This window comes from Trachurus japonicus, chromosome 10 (assembly GCF_045865225.1).
Source record: "Trachurus japonicus isolate A0001 chromosome 10, Traja_1.0".
Classification (NCBI taxonomy): domain Eukaryota; kingdom Metazoa; phylum Chordata; class Actinopteri; order Carangiformes; family Carangidae; genus Trachurus; species Trachurus japonicus.
This window is the reverse complement of record NC_140916.1, coordinates 19,388,170-19,401,381: the sequence shown is the minus strand read 5'-3', so window position 1 is coordinate 19,401,381 and position 13,212 is coordinate 19,388,170. Positions and strand designations below refer to the sequence as shown.

At 43.0% G+C, this 13,212-nt stretch overlaps 1 protein-coding gene across 17 annotated transcripts in view; it reads left to right on the top strand.

Moving 5' to 3' along the window:
• LOC146979825 (protocadherin alpha-C2-like) overlaps positions 1-13,212 on the top strand; it is a 195,880-nt gene that overhangs the window by 149,731 nt on the left and 32,937 nt on the right. Inside the window, exon 1 of one of the 17 annotated variants that reach the window (XM_085789794.1) lies at positions 175-2,323. The exons of 13 other annotated variants lie outside the window; for them this stretch is intronic. In XM_085789794.1, the coding sequence (XP_085645920.1) occupies positions 275-2,323 (2,049 nt within the window). In that variant the 5' untranslated portion in view covers positions 175-274. Of the gene's footprint in view, positions 1-174; positions 2,324-2,972; positions 5,498-6,053; positions 8,654-10,170; positions 12,645-13,212 lie in introns of those variants that run through there. 3 more of the 17 variants (XM_085789790.1, XM_085789783.1, XM_085789796.1) reach the window with 3 other exon arrangements.

Here is a 13,212-nt window from a genome sequence, read left to right as displayed (position 1 = left end):
TCTTTGTGACGGGTCTGCATCGCAGTTGTCTTACTCCATTTCTGAAGAGGTGAACAAAGGCACCGTAGTCGGGAATCTCGCAAAGGATTTAAACATCAACGTGCAGGAGCTAGAAACGAGGGATCTGCGTATTGTTTCGAGTTACAGTAAGAAATATTTCCACGTGAATTTGCGGAATGGAAACCTCCTGGTTCAAGAGAGAATAGACAGAGAAGAGCTTTGTCCGCATGTAGTAAAATGCTCGATCAAAATACAAGGCGCTTTAAACAATCCAATGGATATACAACGAATCGAAGTGAATGTTCTTGATATCAATGATAACTCGCCTTCTTTTGTGGAACAATCGCATGTACTAAACATCTCTGAATCATCGTCACCAGGAGAGAGATATTTTCTCCCGGTAGCAGTGGATGCAGACACCGGCAGCAACACAGTGACGAACTATAAGCTGAGCCAGAATGAACATTTCTCGCTGGATGTGCAGAGCGGTGGAGAACACGACGTGTCTGCCGAGCTGGTGCTACAGAAAGCTTTAGATCGAGAGAAACAGCCAGTAATTAAACTTCTCCTGACCGCTATAGATGGAGGAAAGCCGCCTAGATCAGGGACGTTACAGTTAACCGTTAATGTTGTCGACGTTAATGACAACATTCCGACTTTCAGTAAATCTCTATATAAGGTCCGCGTCAAAGAAAATGCAACCCCTGGGACACTTGTGATTAAGTTGAATGCAACAGATTTAGACGAGGGCATGAACAGTAAGATCCTGTATTCCTTTATCAAGCGAGGTAATATTGATCCATCAATTATTTTTGATCTGAATTCAGAAACTGGAGAAATTACTGTGAAGGGAACATTAGACTATGAGGAGACGCCTGCTTATGAAGTTAGAGTTCAGGCAATGGATCAAGGTCCTGTTCCACGTAGTGCACATGCTAAACTATTGATAGAGATAATCGATGTAAATGACAACGCCCCAGAAATATCAGTGACGTCACTGATGACCCCAGTAAGAGAGGACGCTGAGCGTGGGACAATAGTTGCTTTTATTACAGTAGGTGATAAAGATGGAGGCAACAATGGTGCAGCTAACTGTAAAGTAGAGGGGTCTGTTCCCTTTAAACTAAAGTCCAATTACAAAAATGATTATTCATTAGTAGTAGATGGACCGCTGGACAGAGAAAACACTTCTGATTATAATGTCACCATTACAGCCACAGATGAAGGAAGTCCCCCTCTGTCCAGCATCAGGGTCATTACTGTTCATGTTTCTGATGTCAATGATAACGCTCCTCGTTTCATGGAGCCTGTGATTAATGTTTATGTGAAAGAAAACAGCCCAACAGGTTCTATTATTTATACAATAAATGCTACTGATGCTGATTTGGACAGTAATGCAAAGTTGACTTACACACTGTTAGACAGTTCTCCTAAAAATATCCCAATTTCCGCAGTTGTAAACATCAACTCAGAGACAGGAGATATAGTCAGTTTACAGTCTTTTAACTTCGAGGAGTTAAAAACCTTTCAGTTTAAAGTTCAGGCCACAGACTCTGGTGTTCCTCCGCTCAGCAGCAACGTGACTGTCAATGTTTTTATCCTGGATGAGAATGACAACAGTCCCTCGGTTCTCGCGCCCTATTCTGAACACGGCTCCGTTAACAGTGAGAGCATCCCCTACTCTGCTGAAGCGGGATACTTTGTGGCAAAGATCAGGGCTGTAGACGCAGACTCTGGATACAATGCGCTGCTTTCTTATCACCTCTCTGAACCCAAAGGAAACAACCTGTTCAGGATCGGAACCAGCACGGGGGAAATCAGGACTAAGAGGAGAATGAGTGACAATGACCTGAAAACTCACCCCTTGGTGGTCTTGGTCTCTGATAACGGAGAACCCTCCCTGTCAGCTACTGTGTCTATTGAGGTGGTGGTGGTTGAGAGCACAGCTGACATCCAGACTCAGTTCAGACATGTGCCCATAAAGGAGGACAGCTTCTCTGCTTTAAACCTCTATCTGCTCATCGCCATTGCGTCGGTCTCAGTGATTTTTCTACTGAGTCTCATCAGTTTAATAGCTGTCAAATGTCACAGGACAGACAGCAGTTTCAGCAGGTACGGGGCCCCAATGATCACCACCCACCCTGACGGGAGCTGGTCTTACTCTAAAGCTACTCAGCAGTATGACGTCTGCTTCAGCTCAGACACGCTCAAGAGTGACGTAGTGGTTTTCCCCGCTCCGTTTCCGCCTGTAGATGGGGAGCTGATCAGTATTAATGGAGGAGACACTTTTACCAGGACTCAGACTTTACCTACTAAAGAAAAGGTGAGTTGCGCAATAGTATCTTACTGCCCTTGAATAATTATTTACAAAACGTGACAATATAATACTGTTGCATTTAAACGTGTAAAAGATCCGTCTGAAGTGACTTGAGGGAATATCCTCCAAGTGGATTCGTAGGGTGCTGTCCGTGGTGCTGGAAATGGATGCTTTATTTTTACTTCATTTTTTTTGGCTCACAATCCAAAAACACTGACTTGAAAGAGTTGCATTCCACTATTTGTCATTTGCTGCAGGCTGTCAATTACTCAAACCTTTATTGTTATCTGTTCTTTAAACGCAATGCAGATAAACGCAACAGTCAAAAGTTGACTGCGTGCTGAGAAGGTTCAAGTGATAGGCAAGATCATGGTAATATTGTTTATGGCTGATAGTAACGTGTCTATTTCTCTTTATTGTCAATGCTTTTGAACTCGTGCCTTGCCTTTTTATTTTCCCCGTGTATTGCACTAGTTTCCGAGATTTGTGTCTTATGTGTTTTATTTAATCAATTCAAAACTTTAAGGTGATGTATAGGTGTTTCAATAGTGTGGAACCCGATACTTCAAACTATTTCGATATCCAAGTTGTAACACATGGGGTCGCTATTGACCATATATTTTTTGTGAGCTCAGTGTTTTCAGTCCCCTCCCTTCCTTGTGACGCTCGGCAAACTGCGATTGCATTGTGAGGGAAACGCGGATGGCAATGAAACATACCGGACTGGAGTGTACGGGACTAAAAATGCTGGTCGACCGAGTAGCATTTTGTGGATAAATATCATTTGTATCGCGTCTCTCCTTGAAAGCAGCGATGAGCAGAAGGAATAACGAACTCCTGTTTTGGTGGTTGATGCTGTTTTTATCTGACTGGTCTGCAGCTCAGATATCATACTCTGTTTCTGAGGAGGCGGACAAAGGGACGGTCGTGGGGAATCTTGCTAAGGATTTACACATAAACGTCCGAGAACTGCAAACGAGGAATCTGAATCTCGTGTCTGGTTACAGTAAGAAATATTTCGAAGCAAATGTTAAAACGGGGGATCTTTGTGTAAATGAGCGAATAGACCGCGAGGAGCTTTGTCCAAACACGATCAAATGTACGCTGAACTTAGAGGCCATACTGAGTAATCCTATGGTTCTCCACCGCATCGAGGTTGTAATTGTTGATTTAAATGACAACGCACCAACATTCATTGAGAAGGCACATTCACTTAACATAACTGAATCTTCGCCGACGGGGGAACACTTTTTGCTTCCTTTGGCTCTTGACGCAGATACAGGCAGCAATTCAATAAAGACCTACAGACTGAGCCCGAATGAATACTTCTCCTTAGATGTACAGAGCAGTGAAGAGCATAGTGTATCGGCTGAGTTAGTACTGGTAAAACCTTTGGATCGAGAAAAGCAAGCTGTTGTTAAACTAACACTGACCGCTGTGGACGGAGGAAAGCCTCCTAAAAGTGGAACTGTACAGATAAACATAAATGTTCTAGATGTCAATGATAACCCTCCGTCATTCAGCAAAACCCTTTATAAGGCACGTGTAAATGAAAATGCTCCAACTGGATCATTAGTAATTCAACTTAATGCCACAGATTTAGACGAGGGGGAAAATGGGAGAGTCGTTTACTCTTTTGTTAAGCGTGCAAACTTCAATCCTGCCGACGTGTTTGTTATTAATTCAGAGACTGGTGAAATAACGATTAAAGGCAATTTGGATTATGAAGCACAACCAGTTTATGAAATCCATGTTCAAGCAACAGACAGAGCTTCATCGCCTCGGAGAGCGAATGGAAAGCTGCTGGTCGAGGTTGTCGATGTGAATGACAATGCCCCAGAAATTGTAGTGACGTCACTCATGAACCCAGTCAAAGAAGATGCAGAAATAGGAAACGTTGTGGCTTTAGTAACAGTGACTGACAAAGACGGTGGAAAAAACGGTCAGACTAATTGTAAACTACTTGGTTCTGCACCGTTTAAGCTCAAATCAAATTATAAAAATTACTACTCCTTAGTTGTGGACGGCCCTCTGGATAGAGAAGGAAGCTCGTCTTATAATATCACAATTGCCGCGACTGATGAGGGGACCCCGCCTTTATCAACAAGCAGCGTTATTACTGTCCATGTCTCTGACGTCAACGACAACGCACCTCGTTTCCTTGAACCTGTGATTAACATTTATGTTAAAGAAAATAGTCCAGTTGGAGCTCAAATCTATACAATAACTGCAGTCGATGCTGATACAAATGAAAATGCGAGAGTGACATACTCATTTAATGGTGATTCAAAAAGTATTCCTATAACTTCAGCCGTAAACATCAACTCAGAGACAGGAGATATAGTCAGTTTACAGTCTTTTAACTATGAGGAGTTAAAAACCTTTCAGTTTAAAGTTCAGGCCACAGACTCTGGTGTTCCTCCGCTCAGCAGCAACGTGACTGTCAATGTTTTTATCCTGGATGAGAATGACAACAGTCCCTCGGTCCTCGCGCCCTATTCTGAACACGGCTCCGTTAACAGTGAGAGCATCCCCTACTCTGCTGAAGCGGGATACTTTGTGGCAAAGATCAGGGCTGTAGACGCAGACTCTGGATACAATGCGCTGCTTTCTTATCACCTCTCTGAACCCAAAGGAAACAACCTGTTCAGGATCGGAACCAGCACGGGGGAAATCAGGACTAAGAGGAGAATGAGTGACAATGACCTGAAAACTCACCCCTTGGTGGTCTTGGTCTCTGATAACGGAGAACCCTCCCTGTCAGCTACTGTGTCTATTGAGGTGGTGGTGGTTGAGAGCACAGCTGACATCCAGACTCAGTTCAGACATGTGCCCATAAAGGAGGACAGCTTCTCTGCTTTAAACCTCTATCTGCTCATCGCCATTGCGTCGGTCTCAGTGATTTTTCTACTGAGTCTCATCAGTTTAATAGCTGTCAAATGTCACAGGACAGACAGCAGTTTCAGCAGGTACGGGGCCCCAATGATCACCACCCACCCTGACGGGAGCTGGTCTTACTCTAAAGCTACTCAGCAGTATGACGTCTGCTTCAGCTCAGACACGCTCAAGAGTGACGTAGTGGTTTTCCCCGCTCCGTTTCCGCCTGTAGATGGGGAGCTGATCAGTATTAATGGAGGAGACACGTTTACCAGGACTCAAACTTTACCTACTAAAGAAAAGGTGAGTTGTTGCTAACTGAAAGGTGTATCTTTCTGATGTTAGAATTATAGTAATCAGATTTCTAGATCTGGGAAATTTTCAGCACTAAATAACTTTTCCTTGTACTGTATATAGGCCTTCGTTTTTGTGACTTTGAAACCAACGCGTTCAAAAGGGGTACTGGGGGCAAAAATAATATTCAATGAGCTGACACATTTTCTCCTCGAGAGATAATTCACTATGTTTCTGTTGAATAACGGCATTTGAAGAATAGATGTCGCTGTTAAGACATTGAGCAGCCATGGCGCTGTCCATGGTGCTGAACTCTAAATGGTTTTGTTGAGCGAATGAGTGAAGGTGACTGGCTTCTATATTATTAGAACTTGGCTGCAGATTCAGCAACGTGTCTTTAATGTGTTTTTCTATTGTATTAGAAAACTGATAGTTTTCCCCATGCATCATAAATGTATTTTGTAGCGAACAAGGTTTTGTATAATTTACAGAAACAGATTACGCTGATGATTACACTGTTTCCCCCTTCAGCACGAGTATCGACTGCATTCATTGTATACACCCTTCTACATTAGCACAAAAATAACAGTTGGTGTCGCTGGAGACCGTATTATTTGTGTGGCTCCTTTTTCCCAGACTCCTCCTCTGCTTGCGACGCGTCAGTACTCCACCACTGCTTTGTCAAAAATTATACAAATGGTCCCAAGACGGAGAGAGCTTCATCTGTTACTCATTTAAAGTGTGGACATGTTCGAAAATGGTTATTTCTTTCACTCTGTGTCAGCAATGGGCCGTGGAGGACTGACGGTCACGATTTGGATACAGATAATAGCTTTGCTTTGTTTGTGTGATGGGTCGGCGGCGCAGCTCTCGTTCTCCGTTTCCGAGGAGGTTGACAAAGGAACGGTGGTGGGAAATCTCGCTAAGGAATTACAAATTAACGTCAATGAACTGGAGCAACGGGACCTGCGAGTGGTCGCTGGGAATTCTAAGCAATATTTCGACGTGGATTTAAAGACCGGCGCACTGTATGTTTGTGATAGGATTGATCGAGAAGAGCTCTGCCCAAATACGGCGAAATGTTCCCTCAATATAGAAGCGATTCTAAGCCACCCAATGCATCTGCATCGCATAGAGGTCCAGATTATTGATATAAACGATAACGCGCCGTCGTTTCATGAAAGCGAGAAGACTTTCAGTATTTTAGAATCATCTTTTCCGGGGGAGAGGTATTTACTCCCAATGGCAAATGACGCAGACACGGGCAGTAATTCGGTAAAGAGCTACAAGCTGAGTCCAAATGAGTATTTTTCATTGGACGTACAGAGCGGCGGACAGCACAGTGAGTCTGCAGAGTTAGTGCTCCAGAAATCTCTAGACAGAGAGAAGCAGTCTGTTATCCATCTGACTTTAACTGCTCTGGACGGAGGAAAACCTGCTCGAACAGGAACATTAAAAATTGTCGTAAATGTCATAGACACAAACGACAATGTTCCGTTATTTAGTCAACCTCTGTATAAGGCCCAGGTCACTGAAAATGCTCCATTTCAGACATCCATACTGACTGTAAGTGCTACAGATTTAGATGAGGGGATAAATGGTGAGATTATATATTCATTTATTGAGAGAGGGAATTTTAACCCAGAATCTCTGTTCTCAATAAACCCAGACACAGGTGAGATAACTGTGACAGGAAAAGTAGACTATGAAGAGAATACAGCATATGATATTCGTGTGCAGGCAAGGGATAAAGGTACACCTTCTCGAAGTGTGCATGGAAAGGTGTTAGTTGAAGTTAAAGATGTGAATGACAACATACCTGAAATCATTATCACATCTATTATGAGCCCTGTAAAGGAGGATGCTGAAATAGGTACAGTGGTCGCTTTGGTAACTGTGACTGATAAAGATGGGGGTAATAATGGTCTAACAACTGCAAAAATTCTTGGGCTGGTGCCTTTTAAACTTAAGCTCAACTACAAAAATTATTATTCATTAACAGTCGATGGACCGCTTGACAGAGAGACTGTCTCTCAATATAATGTCACCATCATGGCCACTGATGAAGGCACTCCACCTCTCTCCAGTACCAGTGTTATTCCTGTTCACATTTCTGATGTAAATGATAACACCCCTCTCTTCTTAGAGCCTATGATTAATGTATATGTGAAGGAAAATAGTGCAGTGGGAGCAACTATCTTCACTATAACTTCAGCTGACCCTGATATTGAAGAAAATGCAAAAGTGACATATTCTTTATTGGACAGTACCTCCAAAAATATTCCTATAACATCTGTCTTAAACATCAACTCAGAGACAGGAGATATAGTCAGTTTACAGTCTTTTAACTACGAGGAGTTAAAAACCTTTCAGTTTAAAGTTCAGGCCACAGACTCTGGTGTTCCTCCGCTCAGCAGCAACGTGACTGTCAATGTTTTTATCCTGGATGAGAATGACAACAGTCCCTCGGTTCTCGCGCCCTATTCTGAACACGGCTCCGTTAACAGTGAGAGCATCCCCTACTCTGCTGAAGCGGGATACTTTGTGGCAAAGATCAGGGCTGTAGACGCAGACTCTGGATACAATGCGCTGCTTTCTTATCACCTCTCTGAACCCAAAGGAAACAACCTGTTCAGGATCGGAACCAGCACGGGGGAAATCAGGACTAAGAGGAGAATGAGTGACAATGACCTGAAGACTCACCCCTTGGTGGTCTTGGTCTCTGATAACGGAGAACCCTCCCTGTCAGCTACTGTGTCTATTGAGGTGGTGGTGGTTGAGAGCACAGCTGACATCCAGACTCAGTTCAGACATGTGCCCATAAAGGAGGACAGCTTCTCTGCTTTAAACCTCTATCTGCTCATCGCCATTGCGTCGGTCTCAGTGATTTTTCTACTGAGTCTCATCAGTTTAATAGCTGTCAAATGTCACAGGACAGACAGCAGTTTCAGCAGGTACGGGGCCCCAATGATCACCACCCACCCTGACGGGAGCTGGTCTTACTCTAAAGCTACTCAGCAGTATGACGTCTGCTTCAGCTCAGACACGCTCAAGAGTGACGTAGTGGTTTTCCCCGCTCCGTTTCCGCCTGTAGATGGAGAGTTGATCAGTATTAATGGAGGAGACACTTTTACCAGGACTCAAACTTTACCCACTAAAGAAAAGGTGAGTTGATGAGTTGAGTTTCACCCTAAAGGTTTAATATCTTTAGGTTTGACACAAAGAAAATAGGCTACAATAATCCTCCCCTAGGAATTGACAGACTTCACCTGTTGTAACATTGCTGCATTTGATGAGCTGTATAAGCGTTTCCTTTTGTTTGCCCTTGTGAACAGATCTCTCTTTCGCTGCCCGCTTTGGTAATAGGCTATGCGCTGTCCATGGTGCTGAGATATCAAGCGCCTGAACTGCTCTTTCTCATAACGAACAGACGAGTGCGTAGAAGCAGTGTGTCTTTTCGTTACATGGCTTGAATACATTAAAACTGTCCGCAAGATAAATTGTACTACTGAACTGGTTATCATCGTGTCTACACCTACTTTCACGTGAAAGAGGCGGAGTTAAAATATCAAGCATTTCATAATCATAACGTAAATTTACAATCGCAAAAAATCTTGAACACAGGCTATCACACAGTCTCCCAATGTCATTATGAGCTGCAATGATAGAGGAAAAGTGCAAAAGCACCAACATTATTTTTTCGCAATTTCAATTTAACTAATAGCCTACTGGTTACCTAGTACTGATTTTGTGCAAGGATCTCTCCCTTTAAATGTTGGAATCAGAGTGGAAACATTGAAAGTATCTAAAAACAAAGCCTCGACTGATGTAGGCTGTAATCTGCTCCTTCCTATTCATTGTGCACTTTTGCTCTCGTCTGGATTCAGTAGAAATGATGATTTTTCTAGGTTTCCTCGATTGTCAGTACTTTCCTCAGGAATTAGTCAATCACGTTGTTGTTCTGAGGTTTAAAGCGTAAGTGTATCCTGCTAAGTGGCACAAGCCTTGGGAATGTGGCAGAGCACAGTGCAAAACTGGGGTTGTTGTAGATGGGGAGCTGATCAGTATTAATGGAGGAGACACTTTTACCAGGACTCAGACATTACCTAGTAAAGAGAAGGTTAGGGTGAGCATAGAACACAGTTAAGGGAATGTTCTAATGTTTTCATTTTTCACATGCTGTGAAAATACATACATTCTGTGATGTGCCTAATATCAGATTTGCATCCTCACTTCCTCATAATGTCAATTTAAGTTTATACATCTGTGCAAATACTGTAAGTGTAACACTGTTCTTAAACCTTTATTTTCATTATTTTTGCTAGTCTGCGACCTGTTGGGTAATAAGCTTGTTTGCAGTATGAAAGACAAGGACTTTCCAACATTTCTTTAATGTTTTCCTTCTTGCTCGTTAATTTTCAAATGGATCTGATACTGAGCTAAGTTTTGCCAGGTTTTCCTGCATTTTAATTGATGGCAAGTCACCATAGATTTTGAGTTTCTTAATCTATCCACAACACTTAATTCTTAGTCTAACGTCTCTTCTTGTCTAATGTGAGCATTACCACGAGATGTCGCTATGACACCATAGAGGTGTAACACTTTCTCAGCGATGCTCCTCCCTTTTCGTTTAAGAGAGAGGGTTTGTAATTCTTTGTTCGCAGTGGCAGCACTGTTCATCCCCATCGTATTGAAGGGATCTGATATGGACATATACTGAGCAATGTTACCGGGAAGTGATTTTTTTTCTAATTAACTTGTTAAGCGGGTGTTGGACAGAATGCAACAGAGAAATATTTTCCGCCACTGGATTTGTTTTTGGTTCCACGTACTTCACATATGGAGTCTCGCAGCAGCGCAGATTGTGTATTCTGTTACAGAGGAATCGAGTCCGGGTGCCACTGTGGGAAATTTGGCGAAGGATTTACATCTTGAAGTACAGGGACTGGAAACTCGGGGTTTTCAGATTTCGGGACCTAATACGAGATATTTCGAAATCAATGTTAAGACTGGAATACTTCTGGTGAGAGACAGAATAGACCGAGAGGAGCTCTGCTCCCGCAATGTGAAATGTTCTCTGGAAGTGGAAGCCATTGTCAGTTCTCCGCTTAATCTCTATCGCTTTGAGGTTAAAATTGTGGATATAAACGACAACGCACCCTCTTTTCGGATACCGGGGATTGTTTTGAATGTGTCCGAGTCAGCTTTTCCTGGTGAAAGATTTACACTGCCAAACGCCTTTGATGCTGATGTCGGTACCTATTCGGTTAAGGGCTACAAGCTGAGTCAAAATGAACATTTCACGCTGGATGTGCAGAATGGTGGGGAGGCAGCTATGTCTGCTGAAATGGTGCTTCAGAAAGCCTTAGACCGCGAGAAACAGTCAGTTATCAAACTAACGCTGACAGCAGTAGATGGAGGAAAACCTCCTAGATCAGGCACATTACATATCACTGTTAATGTGCAAGATGTAAATGATAATGTTCCCGTTTTTGATAAGACGTTGTACAAAGCTACAATACCAGAAAACACACCGCCAGGCGGAACAGTCATTTCTGTGCATGCTCGGGATCTGGACGAGGGTCTTAACGGAGAAATACTGTATTCATTTATCAACCACGACAATGATAATAATGTAAATAAATTCAAAATTAATCCTGTGACCGGGGAAATTACGGTTAACGATTATTTAGATCACGAAAAGAGCAATGCAGTTGAAATCAGAGTTCAAGCGAAAGACAAAGGGTCAAGTCCAAGAGCATCTCACTGTAAAGTACTCGTTGAAATCACTGACATTAATGACAACCCACCAGAAATATCAGTCACATCTTTAGTCAGCGTGGTGAGGGAAGACGCAGCTATAGACACAATGGTTGGGCTTATAACGGTAAGAGATAACGACGCAGATAAAAACGGTGCTGTTCAGGTTAGAATAGTTGATTCTGTGCCGTTTACAATTAAAAACACTTACAAGAACCATTATTCATTAGTCGTAGACGGAACTCTAGACAGAGAACAGGCTTCTCAATATAATGTCACAATAACAGCGACTGACGAAGGGGCCCCACCTCTTTCCAGTACAAGTGTTATTACAGTCCACGTTTCTGATGTCAATGACAACGCACCTCGGTTTAAAGAACCAGTGCTTAACATTTTTGTCAAAGAGAATACTCCTGTAGGCGGTATTATATCTACACTGACTGCCGATGATCCTGATGTAGACGAGAATGCAAAAGTCACGTTTTCAGTACTGAATGACAATCATAAAAACACCGTGATTGGGACGGTTGTAAACGTCAACTCAGAGACAGGAGATATAGTCAGTCTACAGTCATTTAACTATGAGGAGTTAAACACCTTTCAGTTTAAAGTTCAGGCCACAGACTCTGGTGTTCCTCCGCTCAGCAGCAACGTGACTGTCAATGTTTTTATCCTGGATGAGAATGACAACAGTCCCTCGGTTCTCGCGCCCTATTCTGAACACGGCTCCGTTAACAGTGAGAGCATCCCCTACTCTGCTGAAGCGGGATACTTTGTGGCAAAGATCAGGGCTGTAGACGCAGACTCTGGATACAACGCGCTGCTTTCTTATCACCTCTCTGAACCCAAAGGAAACAACCTGTTCAGGATCGGAACCAGCACGGGGGAAATCAGGACTAAGAGGAGAATGAGTGACAATGACCTGAAAACTCACCCCTTGGTGGTCTTGGTCTCTGATAACGGAGAACCCTCCCTGTCAGCTACTGTGTCTATTGAGGTGGTGGTGGTTGAGAGCACAGCTGACATCCAGACTCAGTTCAGACATGTGCCCATAAAGGAGGACAGCTTCTCTGCTTTAAACCTCTATCTGCTCATCGCCATTGCGTCGGTCTCAGTGATTTTTCTACTGAGTCTCATCAGTTTAATAGCTGTCAAATGTCACAGGACAGACAGCAGTTTCAGCAGGTACGGGGCCCCAATGATCACCACCCACCCTGACGGGAGCTGGTCTTACTCTAAAGCTACTCAGCAGTATGACGTCTGCTTCAGCTCAGACACGCTCAAGAGTGACGTAGTGGTTTTCCCCGCTCCGTTTCCGCCTGTAGATGGGGAGCTGATCAGTATTAATGGAGGAGACACTTTTACCAGGACTCAAACTTTACCTACTAAAGAGAAGGTAAGTTGATGAGTTGAGTTTCACCCTAAAGGTTTAATATCTTTAGGTTTGACACAAAGAAAATAGGCTACAATAATCCTCTCCTAGGAATTGACAGACTTCACGTGTTGTAACATTGCTGCATTTGATGAGCTGTATAAGCGTTTTCTTTAGTTTGCCCTTGTGAACAGATCTCTCTTTCGCTGCCCGCTTTGGTAATAGGCTATGCGCTGTCCATGGTACTGAAATATCAAGCGCCTGAACTGCTCTTTCTCATAACGAACAGACGAGTGCGTAGAAGCAGTGTGTCTTTTCGTTACCTGGCTTGGATACATTAAAACTGTCCGCAAGATAAATTGTACTACTGAACTGGTTATCATCGTGTCTACACCTACTTTCACGTGAAAGAGGCGGAGTTAAAATATCAAGCATTTCATAATCATAACGTAAATTTACAATCGCAGAAAATCTTGAACACAGGCTATCACACAGTCTCCCAATGTCATTATGAGCTGCAATGATAGAGGAAAAGTGGAAAAGCATCAACATTATTTTTCGCAGTTTCAATTTAACTAATAGCCTACTGGTT